The 19,411-nt window shown below is 36.7% G+C and overlaps 1 protein-coding gene across 1 annotated transcript in view; it reads left to right on the top strand.

Annotated features, from left to right (window-relative positions):
* The window catches only part of FMN2 (formin 2), a 202,838-nt gene extending 186,892 nt beyond the window's left edge, over positions 1 to 15,946 (top strand). The window contains 2 exon segments of the mRNA XM_070950697.1: positions 14,718 to 14,799; positions 15,646 to 15,946. Of these exon segments, the coding sequence (XP_070806798.1) occupies positions 14,718 to 14,799; positions 15,646 to 15,672 (109 nt within the window). The 3' untranslated portion in view covers positions 15,673 to 15,946.
* The last annotated feature ends 3,465 nt before the right edge of the window (positions 15,947 to 19,411 follow it).

Genomic DNA, 19,411 nt, shown 5'->3' with positions numbered 1-19,411 from the left:
ACTGAAGCCATTAATCCAGCCCACGCAGGACCATGAGGCTGCCCTGCCCACATCGCCCCACCTACCCGCTGGCCCCACCTGCCTTCTGGAAGCTGAGGAGACCAAAAATGGGATGCACAGAGGCCTCAGGAGGCCAAAAATGGACTCATTTTTGGCTTCCCTGGCCTCCAGAGAGAAAGGGAGAGGGAGAGAGAAACACACACACACACACACACACACACACACATAGAGTCCCCCATTCCCCCTCCCAAGGCAGCCACATCCATTCACTAACCTGATTTCTACCCCCAGGAGCATAACAAATTAAAGTTTAATTTGTGTGTATTGTTTAATGGACTGCTAAATTGGCCCTGCCCACCCAGTCACATAACCACCTAGTCACACCCGCCCAGCCGGTCTGGCCCCCCAACAATCTGAGGGACCATGAATTGACTCCCTGTTTTAAAAGTTTGAGGACCCCTGCTCTAGTTTGTACTGCAGACCACCAGATATAGAATGGCCAAGTCTGCGTCTTGAAATAAAGTTATGTTGCTGAAGCCTGTGCATTTCGCATTAGTTTATCTGTTAGTGGATTTTTTTCTTTTTACTGAAGTGATCAATTGAAGTTTGCAATTCACTGAAGACTTACTCAAGTATTGTGCTAATCTACCGAACACTACAGTTTTCTCAGTGTTCATGTACTCATTGTTAAAGCAGAAAAGTCAATCATGCTCTCACTAAGTGATTCAAAATACTCTTTAAATGGCCAGGAATATTTTTAAGTTGAAAAAACCTAGTTCACCACATTTAAAAATGAATACTTGGATAAAGATTTCTAGTTAATTTTTTTAAAAAACAGAAAGACTAACCTTTTTTGTAGAAAGAAAAGGTGGAATAAGCCCTCCTACATGTTATTACTAAATGTTTTCTTAATTCACTGTCAAAGGGAGCAGCCTCCTCTTTCTATTTTTGAACAGTGGGAATAGATAGGCAAAGAATATGAAGCATCAGTTCTGCTGCCTGAATGTATCAGCACCAACCATTCCCGGACAGCACTCTAGGTGATTTGCAGCTGTTGCTCAGTTCATTTCCTTAACAGCATAAAACATAAGTAAGCTTATGATCATTGTTTTGTTTTTATATTAAGAATCTTGGGGTGCATTGGCTCTGATCTAGTAGAAGACATGCTCTCAGATTTACAGAATCCCAAATCCAAAATATATTTCGAATTAGCAAAACTAAAATAAAGCTTTCAGTTGCTGTATGACTAAATTCAATTCCAATTGCTCTCACCAAAACTTTTATCATTTAAGCAGAACAGTTTGGGAGAGGGAGGTCAGTCATTATTATTAAAATAATTAGGAACTGAAAACCTTTGCAAATCACTCAGATCTTCCAGTCTTATCACAATTTATCTTCTGCTGCTACAACAACACAAGTAATTCAAAACAATAGATGTGAAAGAGGTTCATGTATTTGTTGTAGCTCTTAATTATTTGTCTCAAGACATGCAGTCCAGTAATGGATTCAAATCCCGATGCTACCAGTTCGCTATTGGGAGCGTGCGGGTGCATGCGCTCGCTTTGCGAGCGTGTGGTGCTTCTGCGCATGCGCAGAAGGTTCTGTGCGTGCGCAGAGCATTTTTTATGATGTCTGCATGGGTGGGTGGAGCCTCCCGCCACCGCCGCTACCAATTCACCCGAACTAGGTAGCAATCCACCACTGATGCAGTTATATTATTTCAACTTAAGGTGGTTGGGTATTATTTTCATTGACAGTGCTATTTTGAACTCAGAAGAATATAGAATCCTCGGTACAATAACATTCATTTCAACATTTTTTATCTTCAGTTTTTCTACCATATTCTATCTTATGGTTTATAAAAGTTTCTTATGGCTTATAAACCTACAACAATGAAATTTTACTTATACCAAAGATGAAAATATAAAGGAACAATATGACTCATATCAATTGGAAATTAGTAAAAAGTTATTGGCCACAGAAAATGGTTAACAAAAAGTTTAGAGAGTATCTACCAAAGATGATTAAAACAACCTGATGCCTTCCAGATACTTTCAATTCCTACAATCCATTAATAGAAATGTTTTGTTGGCACCAAGTTACCTGAGGTAGATGGATCTTTAGTACCTATTTTACTAGATTTTCTAACCTATCATTATTTTGACATTTTCAGTTATTCTAGTACAGAGGGAATAGGGAAAAGCCTTGAAGGATAGGAGAAAAATTTGGGCTTGAGCCCATTTCAAGAAACTAATTTGATTAAATGTGTCAGTCAGGCCCCTCCCCAGTTCAGATGAAGATAAAGGGAGGGAGGGAGGGAGGGAAGGAATCACGTTCAGACTTGCAAGATTCTGTAACAATAAAAGTAGTCCTGCTGCTATGTTATTATGTCTTTAGTTTGCTCCTCCAAATAGGCTCACATCTACTACTGTAGGTACACACACACACACACACACACACACACACACACAATTTATATTTCGCTGATAAAGAAATAAAGGGAGACTAGTATAGATCTATTTCAAGCTATTTAGCTCTCAGCAGCTAGCCATATCCTTACTCGGATTCGAATGTATATATATGTGAATTGCTTACAATTCCTTTAGTAGTATATATTACATTTCACCTCAGAAATGGAAGCAAATAATTAATGACATGAGTTTTACTAAAGCCAAACCTTGAAGCTTTATTTCACAGTATCAATATGATGATTGTATTCAGATTCAGAAGAATCTCAAGCTAGTTTTTAGCAAAGTATGGGTATTTTCTCATTGACATCATATCCGAATGTTGCACCTGCTGTCTGTATTTTATCTTTGCTCTGGAACCTTTGACCTTTTTCCCTTTTCCAGAATTTTATTTTAAATGCAGGGGTCTTTTTAAAAAAAAAACGCAATTCAGAGTGGTATGCGCTGAATCTTTGAGTAACCAGATATTGCTTGCATGAACAATGGCTTACATTCCAGTCATTCATAATACATGAGGGTATCCAAAGGTTTACTTAGCTCAACATTGACAGCAATGGAGTGTGACTGCACTCTGTTCTTTTAGTAGTCATCATTATTCTTCACTTTTGGCTAAGAGAGAACAACTTATCCTTCTGACTTGATGGCAGGAATCTTAATTGCTCATTCCAAGGTTTCCTAACCCCTTTATCCTCTACCATTTCTCTTGCGTTTTAGGCAGGGTGTGAATTGAAAGAGAAAGATTTTATTCCTGAAATGAACAGTATCTCTTAGGTCTCTGGCACTGGCAGGGACACTGGCAAAGAAGCAACTGCATTTCTGATCACATCTTTCTTTGTAGCAGAAGAAGCATGTGTCCTTGCACTTTCTCAGTACTAATAGCTGTTATCTCTGCTACAGCAGAAGATTTAGAAAACTGAGGTGAAGATTCTAACTAAAATGCTGGGAAGACAAGACATTTTTGTGGACAGAATATTGCACTAATACAGATCATTCCTTAGGAATCCAAATAACACATTTTTCAGAATTTCCTATAAAGGTTCCTATTATTATTATTATTATTATTTGGTCATAAAAGCAATCTACAATTGTCTTCTGATTGAGACTTCTGTATTTATTTTTATGCCTTATGCCACATAGATAGCATATTATTGATTTTTTTTAATTTCAGTGTTGGATGGCTTAACATAAATTTATTAATAGTACAGCAGATGCAGTCTTTAAACATTAACTAGAATCATTTTAAATACTTTCAGAAAGCATTTTGCAGATCTTTCAAAGGAGTCATAAGTAATTATGAAACCATTGGGAGACAGATTACAAAGTGTTATCTCACCAGAATATTCAGACTTGTCTTGCTGAAAAATTATTGAAGGAAGATACCAAAAGAAAGCTATTCATGACTTAATGCTAACATATGAAAGCTTAGTTAATGAAAGGGAAGTACCAGAAATGTTGTACTGGAGAGAACTGGCTGTAATAATAAAATGTATGAGTTTAAGAAGAACTAAAATTTAACAGATACATAGCTTGGACTGGAAGTGGATTTTAATGAATACAGAATAATGTTAAGTAGGATTCAATGACAAGGAAAAACTAGTGGGAAAAAGGACTGTAAGGATTAGAAATTCCTAAGAAAGGAGGTCTAAAGGGTGCTTTTTCAAGAGGCAACTAGACTTCCTTGTTTTTCTTTAAAGACATTTTGCTTCTCATCCAAGAAGAAGAAGGACCTTGGAATACTCATATCAAATGATCTAAATGCCAAAGCCCACTGTAACAACATTGCCAAAAAAGCGTTAAGGGTTGTAAATCTAATCTTGTGTAGCTTCTTCTCCGGTAATATTACACTACTAACCAGAGCATACAAAACATTTGCTAGACCAGTTCTTGAATACAGTTCATCTGTCTGGAACCTGCACTGCATATTGGATATTAATACAATTGAATGTGTCCAGAAAGATTTCACAAGAAGAGTCCTCCACTCCTCCACTCGCAAGAAAATACCTTATGCCAGCAGACTTGAAATTTTGGGCTTAGAAAATTTAGAATTATGCTGCCTTCGGTATGACCTAAGAATAGCTCATAAAATCATCTGCTACAATTTCCTACCTGTCAATAATTACTTCAGCTTCAACCACAACAATACACAAGCACACAATAGATACAAACTTAAAGTGAACCACTCCAAACTCAATTGCAGAAAATATGACTTCAGCAACAGAGTGGTCAATGCCTGGAATGCACTACCTGACTCTGTGGTTTCATCCCAAAACCCCCAAAATTTTAACTTTAGACTGGCTACTGTTGACCTTACCTCATTCTTAAGAGGTCTGTAAGAGGCGTGCATAAGAGGACCAGCGTGCCTACCATCCATGTCCTAATGTTCCCTTTAATTGTATTCATTTTATGTATTCAATTCATGCTTATACTTATATATATTATCTAATACTGTATGTATTCGATAAATAAATAAATAAATAGATAAATATAAATAAATAAAATAAATAAGCTTCTTCAGCTCTGAAGAAGCTTCTTGGATGAGAAGCGAAAGGTTCTCAAAGAAAAACAAGAAAGTCCAATTGCCTTTTGAAAAAGCACCTTTGGGAAAACTATGATCTGGATGACTGAGAATCTCCATAGACACTAAGAAAGGAGGAACAAGACACTAAGAAAGGAGGTAATGCCTGTGCAAGAAAAAAACAGAAAAGTGTCAAAAAGAAGTGTGGTTGACTGAAGAGTTTAGTGATGATCTGAAATTTCAAAAGAATAAGGATGTCTTCAAGGAAGATTATACAAAAGTTGGAACTATAAATGATAAAGTTCAAATGTCCTAGACTGGGTGAAAGGGCTTTTTCAGATATGTTCAGAAAAAAAAGAAAAAAAATCTGTTTAGTGAAAATGTCAATATGCTAACCTAGCAAGTAATATGGAAAAGTATAGATTGCCCTATTCCTTTTTTCATTCAGTCTTCTCCAAAAAAAATAAAATAAAATAAAATAAATGGGCATGTATTCTAATAGAAAATTTGAAAGGCTAAAGTTGATCAGACAGGTCGATAGAGACATGGTCAGGAAATATTTATTTTCAGTGAGTTCAAGTCTCCAGAGTTAGATGAATTCCATCCTAAGCACTGAAGAAATCAATAGAAATATGGCGTTCAAATTATGGGAAGTAGTGGTTCTACTCTATTCTATACTGGTCAAGATCCATTTCAAGTATGGTGTCCCCTTCTGATCACCAAAGCTGAAAAAAGAATGAGATCAAGAGAAGGCCAAAGGTTTATCAAGGAAGTAGAAACGAAGTTCTAGAAAAAGTAATTGAAAAGACTTGCATGTTTATGCTGAGGGGAAAAGAAAATACTGAAGAATGTTATGATAACACTATCAGCAAAGAGAATGCCAGGATTTGTATATTCTTATAGATCATAGGTGCCAGAATGATGGGCTTAAATTACAAGAAAACTGATTCCAATTGAATATTGACCTTGCTACCAAAACACCAAAATATAGTTTGCCCATGGATCCACATGTCTAGAAAAGCAGTAGACTTTCAGTTATTAAATTAGATCAATAAGGCTAAATGGTTCTTTGTCCAGAATATCTTTCTTTAAATGCAGAGTCACTCTGTGAGTGAGATGGACAGTCTCTATTTTTATATATATATAAATAAATAAAATATAACTTCTGCAACAGGCAGAATGCTGGACTTGATGCCTGTAATGCTGGTAATATTTTCTTGATAAAGAAACATGTTTCTGCCTGGCCTCAATACTAATATAACCCAATACTATGGCAACTATGAAAATAGCACTGTTTCAGATATTTAGGGTCTAAATCAAGGCTGTCAAACTCTCAACCCATGGACCAGATGTGTTACCCACTGGCCATGCCTATGCCCAGTTTAGTGAAGGGGGGAAAGTCCTGATACATCATGTGATGCTGCCGTGACGATGTGAGTTTGACACCCCTGGTCTAAGTCATCCCAGACATAGTATGAAAAACAGTTCCTACGAGGGCATCTAGAGCAGGGGTCTCCAACCTTGGCAACTTTAAGCCTGGTGAACTTCAATTCCCAGAATTCCCCAGGCAAGGAAGTCTGCCAGGCTTAAAGTTGCCAAGGTTGGAGACCCCTGCTCTAGAGCACTGTCTAGCCTAGCAGTATATATTCCTTAAATTACAAATTGAATTTGTAGAAAATCTTCTGGGAACTCATTGTACAGCCTCTCTTTGGATCCCGGAGAGCATAGTAATGATTCCTTTTTGGCAAGATATTCAAACAGGTAATGCTTAATTGAGTTAAATTTTTGGCATCCCATTTCAGTCTGATCCCAGTCTGATTAGATATTTTTGTCTCCAAACGTTCAGTGAAAATTGTTTTAAATTTGGAATGTGTATAAACCATTTTATACCAGCCAAAAGTCAGATAACTGATTTGTACCAGTTGAAACATTTGATTTATCTACAGGAGTAGTCATATCTACAGTATGTTGTGATTATCCAGATTTAGCATGGATTACTTGGGCTAGTTATACCTCTCCCCAAACATTTGTAAACCAAAGCAGATAAAAGCACCAGTATCTTTAGTCATGATGGTAGATTTAAGGACGAGAATGTGGAGACATTATTGAAGATCTTGTTAATCTCTTTTCTGAAACCTTTTCTTCTCATTTCTGCCTTGTTAAGGTAATTGCACCAAATAAAGTGAGGACATGGCCATAATATTTTTATATTGCTTGCTCACTCAGTGAAAATTATACAGGCTTTCTCTTTCTCTATATCCACAAACTATTCTTATCTAGAGTCCAGTTTAATTTTTTTTACGCTGAAATAAAAAGCCTGAAAATCACTAATTTTTCCAAATTGTATATCCTTAAATGTAACACAAATCACACTTAATCACATTTCACCAAGTCTATCACAGATTGAATCAAAAATATCCAAATGCTTTCCACTATCGACTTCCAAAATATCAAGTCCCATGATGTATCTGGGACTTGCTTTGCTATAAAAGTTGCCCCCTTCTGCAGGAATAACAGTTAAGCTGGCACCTGGTGTGTCATGTTGTACTTCTAGATGAAAGCGTAGATTCCTGGCCAATACGTCTCCACAGCTCATTGATCTCCCTCTGAAGAAAGGCTGGTATGTCTCCCTACAGATTACTCGGCAGGATGATTTAAAGCTTGCTGTTGAACGATTTAAAGTCTGGCATTGTGTAGCTATGCACTCCATAGGAAGGAGCATGCCGGTAAGCTGTCACTGCTACTTCCAAAGAAGGGCATTAAATCTTGTAGCACGAGGCATGTGCTCTCAAAGTAAATTACCCACCAAAGAGAAGTCAATGAATTTGACTTGGGAACAAGATACCTGGAGACATGGGAATTCTCATTCTTGGGAGAATCAAAAGACAGAAAAGTTGGAGGCATGGGACAGTCCTCCCATATACTTGTGTTTTACCTACAAAATCAGGAGTAGCTACAGTTCTTAAGGCTGAGAACTGGGCATGGGTAATTTCTGTGAGTATTTTCTTCCTCATCAGTTGTTTCCATCCCATTCTGTGCACATGCCCGTTTCTCTCAATTTCCCTCCACAGGTTACAATTCCCATGTCATACCCATTTCTTCATTCTGGATTCTGATGCCTAGAGGTTGACATACCCTTCCTCGAAGTCCCACCAATAATGGTTGCTGCTACCTCAAGAGCCAAATTATCTTACTAAGTCGGAAATGACACCTGATCTTCCACTTTGCATTAATTTATAAGCCACTCTCTTCTCTCTGAACAAGATTGGAGTCAGGGAGTATGGAGTGGGGGTTAAATCATGCCAGTTTAAATTCTTCCCATCCGAGTTGCTGCATTTAAAAATCCAACAATTTGGTTGTGGTTAGTTGCCATGAAGGAAATATTATTGATAAAAAATATGCCTGCTGCAGATCTGTTGGCTCAATCTTTAAGTTATAAATGCAAATTAAACAGTTTGTGGATTTTACTTTAAAATCTGATCTTCAATACCCATTGAAAAGTGGGAATCTCTGTACTATAAATCTCGGAAAATCAATACAGAATGTTTTATACCTTCATCTTAAAGAGCAAATGCAACTGGTGCTACGTTTTAAAACTGCAATAGAATTAGGAAGATTGCTTTCTTTTTCTAGAAAGTATTAAATGAATAAATGGATAAATGCCATGCTAGAGTCTTGGAACTACAACAGGTTAAACCCTCTGCTATCTGTCTGAAATTATTCAAGTCAGAATTGGAAAATGTTGTGAATAAAGGGTTTTAAACATTGAAAAAATATTCTTAAAATACTACACTTCGGTTTCAAATACTTCTTTGTCTATCTACATACAAATGAAGTATGTGTGTAAGGATATGTCATTTCACTTCCCAGTTATTCCATTTGAGTGTATAAAAAGTTAAAGTGTCTTTTTTATATTCACACTCTGTGTGTGTGTGTGTGTGTGTGTGTGTGTGTGTGTGTGTGTGTGTTTAAGAAAGAATGGGAGCTATTCCTTAAAGTCCTCCTGAGAGGACTTGTTGCTCTGACACCTTCATCTCTCAAGCACACAAACATTCCAGGCTTGCCAGTCTGTTTAAATTAGTCATGTATGACTAGACTCGGGCAAAGTGTAAAGGTATCTGCTCCAGGCCTACTTGGAGCCAGTCGGAAATGAATCTGTCTCCCAGTGATATTTCTTCAGACAAAATTATTAATGCTTAGTCGCATGGGAAGCGTCTATTTTTTCTGGCTTGGGTTGAAGGATGGGAGAATTTCTACCAGGATAAACCCACAATCAGCTGGTGTTTGGTAGAGAAAGAAGATAAAATGTTGCTTCAGGGAAGTTTGGTTTCTTTGCCCCCCCCCCTTTTTTTAAAAAAAAAAAATCTTGCTCATCTTGCGTGCTGTTTTCAGGCTTAATCACAACCAGCATTTTGTATACACTGACAATAAATAAGAGAGATGGAGAGGGGAGAAAAGAAACCCAACAGCTTCATTATGATGGAAACAAGGAACTGTTCTATTTGTCCAGGTTAATCCTCTGCTATCTGTCTGAATTTATTCAAGTCAGAGTTTGAAAATGTTGTGAATAATGTTGTAAGCTTTAAGAGCTGTGGTGGCGCGGTGCTTAAAATGCAGTATTGCAGGCTAATTCTGCCCTTTTCCAAGAGTTTGATTCTGTGTGGCTCAAAGTTGACTCAGTCTTCCATCCTTCCATGGTCAGTAAAATGAGGACTCAGATTGTTGGGGGTAATATTCTGACTCTATAAACAGCTTAGAGAAGGCAGTAAAGCACTGTGAAGCAGTAAATAAGTCTAAGTGCTGGTGCTATTTAAACATTCAAAAATATTCTTAAGTACTAGGCATGGGTTCCATATACATCTTTGTCTACCTTCATACATGTGTGCACACAAAATGAAATATGTGTGTAGGGATATCTCATGTCATTTTTCAATTACTTCATTTGAGTGTATAAAAAGTTAAAGTGCCTTATTTATATTGACTTCATTTTCACCCTAGCTCTCGAGTAACAGAAAGGGGGTGCATGGGGGTTTATTTTGAAGCTGGGAGGGAAAGCTAGTTCTAAATGCCTTTCCTTGATCATGAAATGTTGCATGAAAGTGAAGTTTGCCACTCAAGGAAAATGTTCATTAATATTTAACAATATAAAATATGTAGAACCACAGGTTTCAGACTTTTATCAAAGCACAGGTGCATATACTCTACAGAATAAGCCTTTTACATTCTGGTATTGATAGTTCCAGTTATTTTACAGATCAATACTAATAGAATTCACCTCTGCTTATCACTAAGTTTCTCTCATTTTTCTCATTATCCACAACGATGTCAGAATTTTTCCTGACCCAGTCACCACTAGCTCAGACTGCATGTTAAAGTGTTGGCGGGGGGACAGAGGTCGGCCCCGAGGCCCCTCATGTGTGGGGTCCCTCAGGGGTCGGTCCTCTCTCCCCTTCTGTTCAACATCTATATGAAGCCGCTGGGGGAGATCATCCGTGGTTTTGGGGTGGAGTATCATCAGTATGCTGATGATACCCAACTTTTTATACCCACCCCGAATCAGCCCAGTGATGCCCTCAATGTGATGTCCCGGTGCCTGGAAGCAGTGCAGTCTGGATGGGGAGGAACAGGCTTCAGCTCAACCCTGCCAAGACGGAGTGGCTGTGGCTACCAGCATTGCGGTTCCAGGAGAATATTCCATTGTTGACTATAGGGGGTGAGGTGTTGCACCTTGTAGAAAGGGCGTGCAATCTAGGCGTCCTCCTGGACTCACGGTTGACTCTGGATGACAATGTTGCGACCGTGACCAGGGGGGCATTTGCTCAGATTCATCTGGTGCGCCAGTTGCACCCCTACCTAGACCGTGATGACCTGTGCACAGTCACTCATGTGCTCGTCACCTCCTGGATCGACTACTGCAATGCTCTCTACATGGGGCTGCCCTTGAAGTCCACCTGGAGGCTTCAGCTGGTGCAGAATGCGGCCATGCGAGTAGTGATGGGCGTGTCCCGACACTCTCATGTTACACCCCTCCTGCGGGACCTGCATTGGCTACCGGTTGCCCTCCAGGTGAGATTCAAGGTGCTGGTAATTACCTATAAAGCCCTACATGGCTTAGGCCCAGGGTACCTGGCAGACCATCTGCCAGGGTCCCATCAGCCAGACAGTGTCGGCTGGTGACTCCCAGGGAGCGACTCCCTGGACGACTCCCAGGGAGTGGGCCTTCTCTGTGGGCATGCCTACTCTATGGAATCAGCTCCCCCTGGAGCTCCAGATGGCCCCTGACCTTTGCTCTTTCCGCCGTGACCTCAAAACATGGCTATTTGGCCTGGCCGGATTGGACTGAAGGGGTTTTTAAAGGGGATTGTATTGGTTTTTATATTTGAATACTGAATTTTATGTGTTTTTTATTGTTGTGAGCTGCCCTGAGTCCTTTGGGAGAGAGGGCGGCATACAAGTTTAAATAAATAAATAAATAAATAAATAAATAAATAAATAAATAAATAAATAAATAAATAAATAAATAAATAAATAAATAAATAAATAAATAAATAAATAAATAAATAAATAAATAAATGTAATTTTGCTTCATCACCTTCCAGAACAGTACTCGTCACTGTTTCCCTTACTTCTACACCATGTACAGTACATCTTGCATAAACCTCTCCATGCCACTTATCATTAATTCCTGGTCTGTATTTCTTTTGCTCAGTACCACCAAGAACTCTCTTAAATGTAGCCATGTAAGAAATCTAGAAATATTGTCTCTTTCTCAAATGCATGTGCTAAGTTCATGTGAGGATAATAGAACCCAATACTCTGATTACCTTTGGTCTAGGACAGGGGTCTCCAACCTTGGCAACTTTAAGCCTGGTGGACTTCAACTCCCAGAATTCCCCAGCCAGCAAAGCTAGGAGTTGAAGTCTGCCAGGCTTAAAGTTGCCAAGGTTGGAGACCCCTGGTCTAGGAAGCAATAGCACAATCTCCTGCATTCAGTTACTTCTGTAACCCACAGTGATTCTGAAATGGAACCTATCACTGTTTGAAGTTTCTAGTTTAACACATATCTCTCTTTGGTACAGCTCCCTTCCCTTTGTCCATTAGGTCTGTTTGATTTATACCCAGATATAGCTTATTTGTGGGGTCCTTGATTCCAATAGTTTTCTGTTATTTTTATGTTTTTATTTTACAATAATCATGTCCACCTGTTCATCTTGAAGAAGACATGTCTAACATTAATATAAGGGGAGGGGAACATATGAGTTCTGTTTGTCTCTGTGTGTATAGGTAAAGGTATAGGTATAGGTAATTGTAAACAATTAAATCTTTGGACTAGCGAACATTTCCAAGTGCATATTCATTTATTCCTTAATCCTACTTGTCCCAAATTTGGCCAGAAATATTTTCATTCAGATGCCCCCAGGATAATTCACTTTGAATCAAATTAAGAGATGCTTTCCCTGCTTGTGCACAATTGGATTGTCCCAAAACATTTCCCTTAATGCTTAGCCAGCCCAAATCCTAACTCTTGGAATCTTGTCCTCACAACAGAACTATTCAATTTTCCACTTGGACTAATACCTAGCATTTCCAAGGAATTCATCTTGGAAATTCTGGACTTTTTTTTTTTATTTAGCATTCTGAATTTAGCATCAGCATGACAGTTATTATTGCATTCTTCTTAATCAGTTATAGTTTATGCCTATATTCCATAGTTTGTATGTCACACATGAAAAAAACAATATTGAAATATTGATTGCACTACTCGTGACTTTAAACACTTCAAATTAGAGATTATTTCATATCAATATTACTAAAGTTTACCATTAGTAATAAAGTGGCCACAGCCTTTCTGAGATCATCACCAAATAACCTATTGCTACCCTTCAAAAAATTGGAAGGTGAAATTACATTTAGTCTCTGCCTAATGTTATTTCTAAGGAACATTTCCTTCTTCCTGTGTGTGATGGATTCCTTCCCAAGACTGTCATGTTCCATAAAAACAGAAGTATTGCCATCTTGGGAGTGGGATGTCTCTACTACAGTCCTGGAGGCCCCAGGCAAGACTCTGTTATGCCTCTGTTAGCCTTTGCAGATCAGCCTCCCTTGGCTTCAGATGAACAAACATGTTGTTGCTATGGCTAAGAGGATTCATCAACTACGTCTCCTAAAGCTTGCATCTTCTGCAAGCTTTTATGTCCCTGGCTGTTTTCCTCAGCCATTGCTGCAGCCAATATAGATTAGGGTTTAAAAAACAGGAATGTGGTTTAACTACTGGGTTATACTGCGGTGAAAGCAAACACAATCAAAATATGCACAGTTTATTGAAGTTTTGTTTGCATCCATGCCACAGGCATCTTATTTGGTCCTAGGAAACCATCATCTAAGTTATCTCTCACAACACAGCCTATAATGATTATTTTCATTAATTTTATTGTTTGTGGCTTTGGACTCTGTCAACATTTTAGTCTGAGGGAAAATACTCTTGCAAATAAATGCTTTTATTCAGATAGCCGATTTCACCATCGCCATCTGCTCTGAACAAAAATCAGAGAAATAACTTCTCTTGCTGCAGTTTTAGTAGTTTCTTTGTGTATGTGTTGGATTGGACTGTAGATTTTTCCATCTAAACAAGCCTCAGACAGCTTCCAGAAACGCTAGCATGTAGCCACACTGTCTCCTGAAATGCTCTGTTCTTTCCCTACAACTGCTAACAAATTGCCTGCATATCGGAAGGAATGAGCTTATAAGTCAAAATCGCTGTATGAGAAGAATGGTAAGGCCTTGCCAGAGCAAAGACCCTCCCTTTCATGAAAACATTAAATCTCAGATTCTGAGAGTTTGTGATAATAAAATGCTTCACTCAAGAGTTGGGAGTTTACACCTCAATGGATGCCGTTGAGGCTCTTTCAAAAATCTTTTGAGTTCTTGGTTTATTTGTTACATACTGTACAAGTTCATTCTTCTAGTGAGGACAAGTAGAAAAATATGCAATAAGTAGCATAAGCATTATATATTTATTTTTCTACCTCAAAACTGGTAGATAGTCAGGGAATCTTTATAGAGACATAGAGACACACTCACAATACAGTGAAATATCTATTTGTAGTTGTGATATAACTGCAAATATACTGGATTTAGGACTAAGAAAACACAACTTAAAGTCCACCTTCAAGCATGGTGACAATGACTTAAGGTCACTCATTGTCTCTTCCTACTCATGTGGTAGTGGTTGTAGGAGAAATTGGAGAAGGGATTGCTTTGGGACAGTTTACATTCCTGGAAGAAAGCAGGATATAAATCTAACAAAGCTCAGCAGGATATCAGTAGAATACTTTTCATTTTTGCTCTCCAATTTTCTAAGAGTCTAAAGTATATTTGGGAACATTCTAGATTCTTCTTGAGCCAACTTCCACATAAAGACATAGTTAGGCAATTATTACAGTGTTACTTATTTAAACTATAGAAATTACATATTGTGCAATGTATCTGCAGTTTTCAACAAGCAATTTCTGGGTATTTGCTCTTTTTATATTCACGGTAATTCCAAGACTTAATTTTTACAGTAACATGGAGCAGCTACAGTAATCACTGGGTTCTTTGGATTTCCTTGATGGTATTTGCTGATAATTTATCTTTTGCATTCGATCTAGATGATCATATATTGAACTTGTCCTACAATAGTCTTGTCTTTTGCAAGGATTATTGACTTGATGACTTAACATTATGTATTGCAGACTTAAAGAGGCTGAAGAAGTATGTAGACAGAAAAAAGGAAAATCACTTTACAATATAAAACAAAAGCATGATTCTGGAATTGTAAGTATAATTATCTTATTTATTTAAATAAGATTTATTTAAATAAGATTTAAATAATTTAAATCTTAATATTTATATATTTATATAAATATAAATATATATATTATAATAATTTATTTATAATTAATAAATAAATAATTTATTTATTCTTACTATCTATTAAAAAATGTTAAATGTTAAACCAAGATGTAGAAAATGTATGCAAGGTCTTAAAATAAAATTAAGCCCTCACTAGATTTAGGCAGTAGTGATGGTGATGGCAGTAGACTAAGCACCAAATAGCTTTAAATGATCTGTTGTACTCAGTTAACCATAATGCAAGATAAATGGTTTGTTTTAAGCATCTGGAGATTATATCTTGGGGAAAACTCAACTTCATATCCAAATAGTCTGATTTAATTGAATTTTGATCTTTGAGTTATAGAAAAATTGTTCCCCATGGTTCTTTGTCTTGTTTCGGGCTATTAACAGCAAATCTTACTCTGTGACATTTCCCTGGTAACTACTTTTTAAACTATCCATTGTCAGACACACATTCACTAAGGATGTAGGTCACAACCACTTTGATGTGCAGGGGTTTTTAATCTTTTCCATTGGGAGATAAATGTTTCAACTGTGTTTTATGCATACATAGAAGACTTTTGATCCTATAAGGTAGCACAGTTATTTTTCAGGAAGCAGAGTTAGAGAAATACTGCACAGTATCAAAGTTACTGAACAGATGCAGGACTGTGAAAATAATGGGATACCCTTTGGATGATATAACAGGTTTCTCAGTGTTTATGAATATGCTATGAAATACTGAATCTCTTCTTGCTCACTCTGTTCTGTGTCCTTCATTTTCAGAAAGCAAAGATAAGTATGAAAATATGAAAGAAGAAAGACTTATGTCTTTGTACCCAGACTCAACACATTGATCATGCCTTGGGGAGGTAGGGGAAAGGAAATATTACCATTCAGCCCATTAGTTTTCTTGATTTTCTTGCATTTTGTTTCCTGTTTACACTGACTACTATGAACATTCACTGATAAACAGATTTGCACGATGGATACCCAGTAATGGAAGCTATTTGATATCTCTCTCTTACAGACACCCCATATACTACATTCTTTCCATCCAAACATTATTTTGCAATTTATATGGTAAAATACTAATAAAGACTAAAGTAGTCTGTGTAAGCAGCAGTATTTCAGTATGTCCTAAACATACTGAAAACTTTATAAACATCTAACTTCATATAGATGTTCCATTCTTGCAGGATTTTTTTTTCCTAAAGCAAATACATTACAACATTGCATTTAGATTAGGGAGAATGTTACTTCTCAAGAACTGTTGTATCTATTTCCTATTGACCTTGTAAGTGTACTCTGAATTGGTAAAAGTGTTTCTTTTACACTCTAAGCCATGATCTACTTCATTGCCTCCTGACAAAATATGTCATAAATATGACATTCAGCCCAGCTATTGTTATAATTGACAAAGTTGATCATGATTTGCTGATATTGATGAATGGAATGAAAACAAAAAGGGGAAAACCCAATTACAGTTAAGCACAGGACTCACTTGGTAGATACCAAACAATCTCGGGTATTTCAATATTATATTCATTGAAGAAACTGTTTGCAGAGTAACAGGAAACTTGTGGTAGACTTTCTATCAAACTCTTGAGTTAAAAAAAATTAAAGAACTAAAGATCTTTCCCTTTTCTCATTCTAAATTATGAAGGATTATTAAGAGCCTTGGTTTTTCTGGTGATAAAACAAAGATGATTACTTCTGTTTGATCTCACATTTTATTAAGTACTTGAATTACAAAAAGTACAGCAGATGCAATTGTTTTGCAATACTTCTGTCTCAACTGCTAAAAACAATTTAATGATTGGGCAGATCTAGTTTACCACATTTTCTCCACACTTTCTAAGAGCAACTTTTTAAAAGATTTAAAAAAAGCCAAAAGTAGGGAAACGATGTATATATCTCAATGCCTCTTAGCATAGAAGGTGCTAGAGTGATGCAATTTCTAAGTTTTGAAATATTTATTTTTCTCCATGTAACCCACTATATGATACCTGGTTGTCCAGAGATTAATGTGTGATTCCAGGAATCATAAGGGCTGCATAAAATATGACCTCAGGAATTGAATTTTTAAAATACCAATCACTAAAAAATATATTTTTCCTCCACTGGGAAATGATTTCCTGTTACATAATCAGCTTGAAACTCTTATCATCTTTCAGGATAGCCCCAAAACTGCATTATATGATCCAATAGCATCAGGAATAAAGATTATTTCTTTGGGAAAGGGAAAAGAGAAGATTGTTACAAAAAGACCTATCGAAAGCAATTAAAGAAGTAAAACATATTTTAATAGCACTGATTAAAACTCATGTTTGTATTTATGTAATTTATAGTCTTTTGCTGTTTCTGCATTTTTTTTCATTTAAATGCATTTAAAAACATTGAAGCATGTTTCTGTTTTGTAGATTTCCTGTTCCCTTCAGTATCTACTGTGTGTATATTGCCATTCTAAACTGAATAATGCTACACTTAACAAAGATCGCTATGTGCAATATTGTATTTAGTGTTTCTATTCCAATTTTTTTTAGAATGTTAATTTATATGAAAAATAAAAGAAATAATGAGATCAATGTTGTATTATGCATATAGTACTTCAGTTTTTGTGGCTCTGAGATGATTAACAATCACTCTTGATTGCAAAAAAGTGAATTTTTTTATTAAACAAAAATTAAAACTTCCTCTTTTGAGAGATGTACAATATAAACATCCATACCTGGGATGTTTGCAAATAACTCTTAGTTTCCAGGTTCTTATTCCAAACTCTCTACTGAAAGTTCAAAACATGGTTATTGTAAGAATATCTTACAGTACAAGATTGGCAATTGAAAGCCTACCCAAGACAAGAAGCTGGATTATCTTTGTATTGGGTATTATCTGTAAATATGACAATTTATAACTGATGGATTAATCTACCTACCACCAGATGGCAGACTAATGTCTTAAAATATTAGCTTTGAATTAGCAAGAAAAATGGTTTCATCTATCTGTAAGCTTTATATCATACTGAATAGCATTATTGCCAGTAGCTCAGATTTTTTTATCTTTCAATGTTGACTCAGCCTTTCATCCTTTCGAAGTTGGGGGCAATATGCTGACTCCGGAAACCGCTTAGAGAGGGCTGTAAAGCACTATGAAGCGGTATATAAGTCTAAGTGCTACTGCTATTTCTGCATTAATTTATGTGGTTCCCATCATTACAATTCCAAAGGCCATGTTATTTGGAACCATAGGAGCTATTGTAACATAACTGGAAAAGATGCCAGCTTGGAGAAAGTGGCAATACTAGTTCCTTAACAATTCAGTGCAAGATGTTTTGCTATAAAGTTGAAAAACAGAATACTATGCAACAAGAATATAGGGGTTTGTGGTAGTTTGGGAAGAACATAAAGTGTCTTTGATTCAGATTTAACCAAACTAATTTAATCAATGAGCTCAAGTTATGCTTAGGAATGTGTCTTGCCAGTTTAGCTTTTGTAGGCCAGGTTGAATGAAGAACTCATGATTCCCAACACTAGGCATGTGTTGGTCTGTTTATAACCCTGCTTGCTGCCTAGTCTATAATCATGGCTACTATTGACATTAACCCATTACAACTCAGGAATTAGGCTAATCCAGTTCCTTACTGGGCAAGATTCAGCACCTCTGCCAAGCAAAGGTGGAAGAGCTAAAAGGAAAAAGCTGTTGAGATCAGGACTAGCTGTTGCCTAATTTGGATGATGACTCTGGTTATAACTAAGGTGAATTGCTGATTTCAATGGATCACTAGAACTAAAACGATCCAGTTCAGTGCTGCTTCTATAGAAGAAAAACTTCACATGTCTATACCTTCGTGTAAGGGAACCTTGCAAGATTCCTTTGTATGGAGCTGAACATTATGGATTTCCTGAATTAGACCACTTCTGTGTTACCAATATTGATAAAATATCCTTGTTCATATTTTTGGGGGACATGTTTCATTTTGATCCCAGAAACACAAATCTGTTCCAATGGTTACTTATTTATTGTTCCATGTCATGTTTAGGTTAATACTGCTTTGATACCTAGCCCTACACCTTTCACTAAAAAGAATATAGGAAGTTGCAATGAGGAACATAGTTGAGATGTTAGAAAGAAAATTCAGTAGCCTAATTTTAGTACAGTTGTAATGAAAGGTTTCCTTCATTTATTTCCATTAAAATATTTTCATATGACAACAGCTCCAACTGCTTATCAAAAGAGTACAGTAATGTTAACTAGGTGTTATATTAATGTTATGTTGAAGTTTGTGTACTTACAACTATTACTTTGGAGTAGAACAATCATGATGCCCTTAAATTTATTTTCATCCATTCCAAAACAATCAATAAACCCAGTTTATTTAAGAATTGAGGTTTTATATATATTATACATAACATACATTGCATTGACATGGGACCTTTAATTTCTGATATACAGCCATATCCTTGGGGTTGATGACATGCAGTAAAACTGGAGAATTAAAAGTTCTCTGTCTGTGATATAACAGAAAATTGGAAATTAATGTGTGTCTATTACA

Source organism: Pituophis catenifer, unplaced genomic scaffold (assembly GCF_029215685.1).
Source record: "Pituophis catenifer annectens isolate HBS135680 unplaced genomic scaffold, rPitCat1.0.hap2 SCAF_1, whole genome shotgun sequence".
Taxonomy (NCBI): domain Eukaryota; kingdom Metazoa; phylum Chordata; class Lepidosauria; order Squamata; family Colubridae; genus Pituophis; species Pituophis catenifer.
Note: the sequence above shows the minus strand (reverse complement) of the source record. Positions and strands in the feature narration are given on the sequence as shown.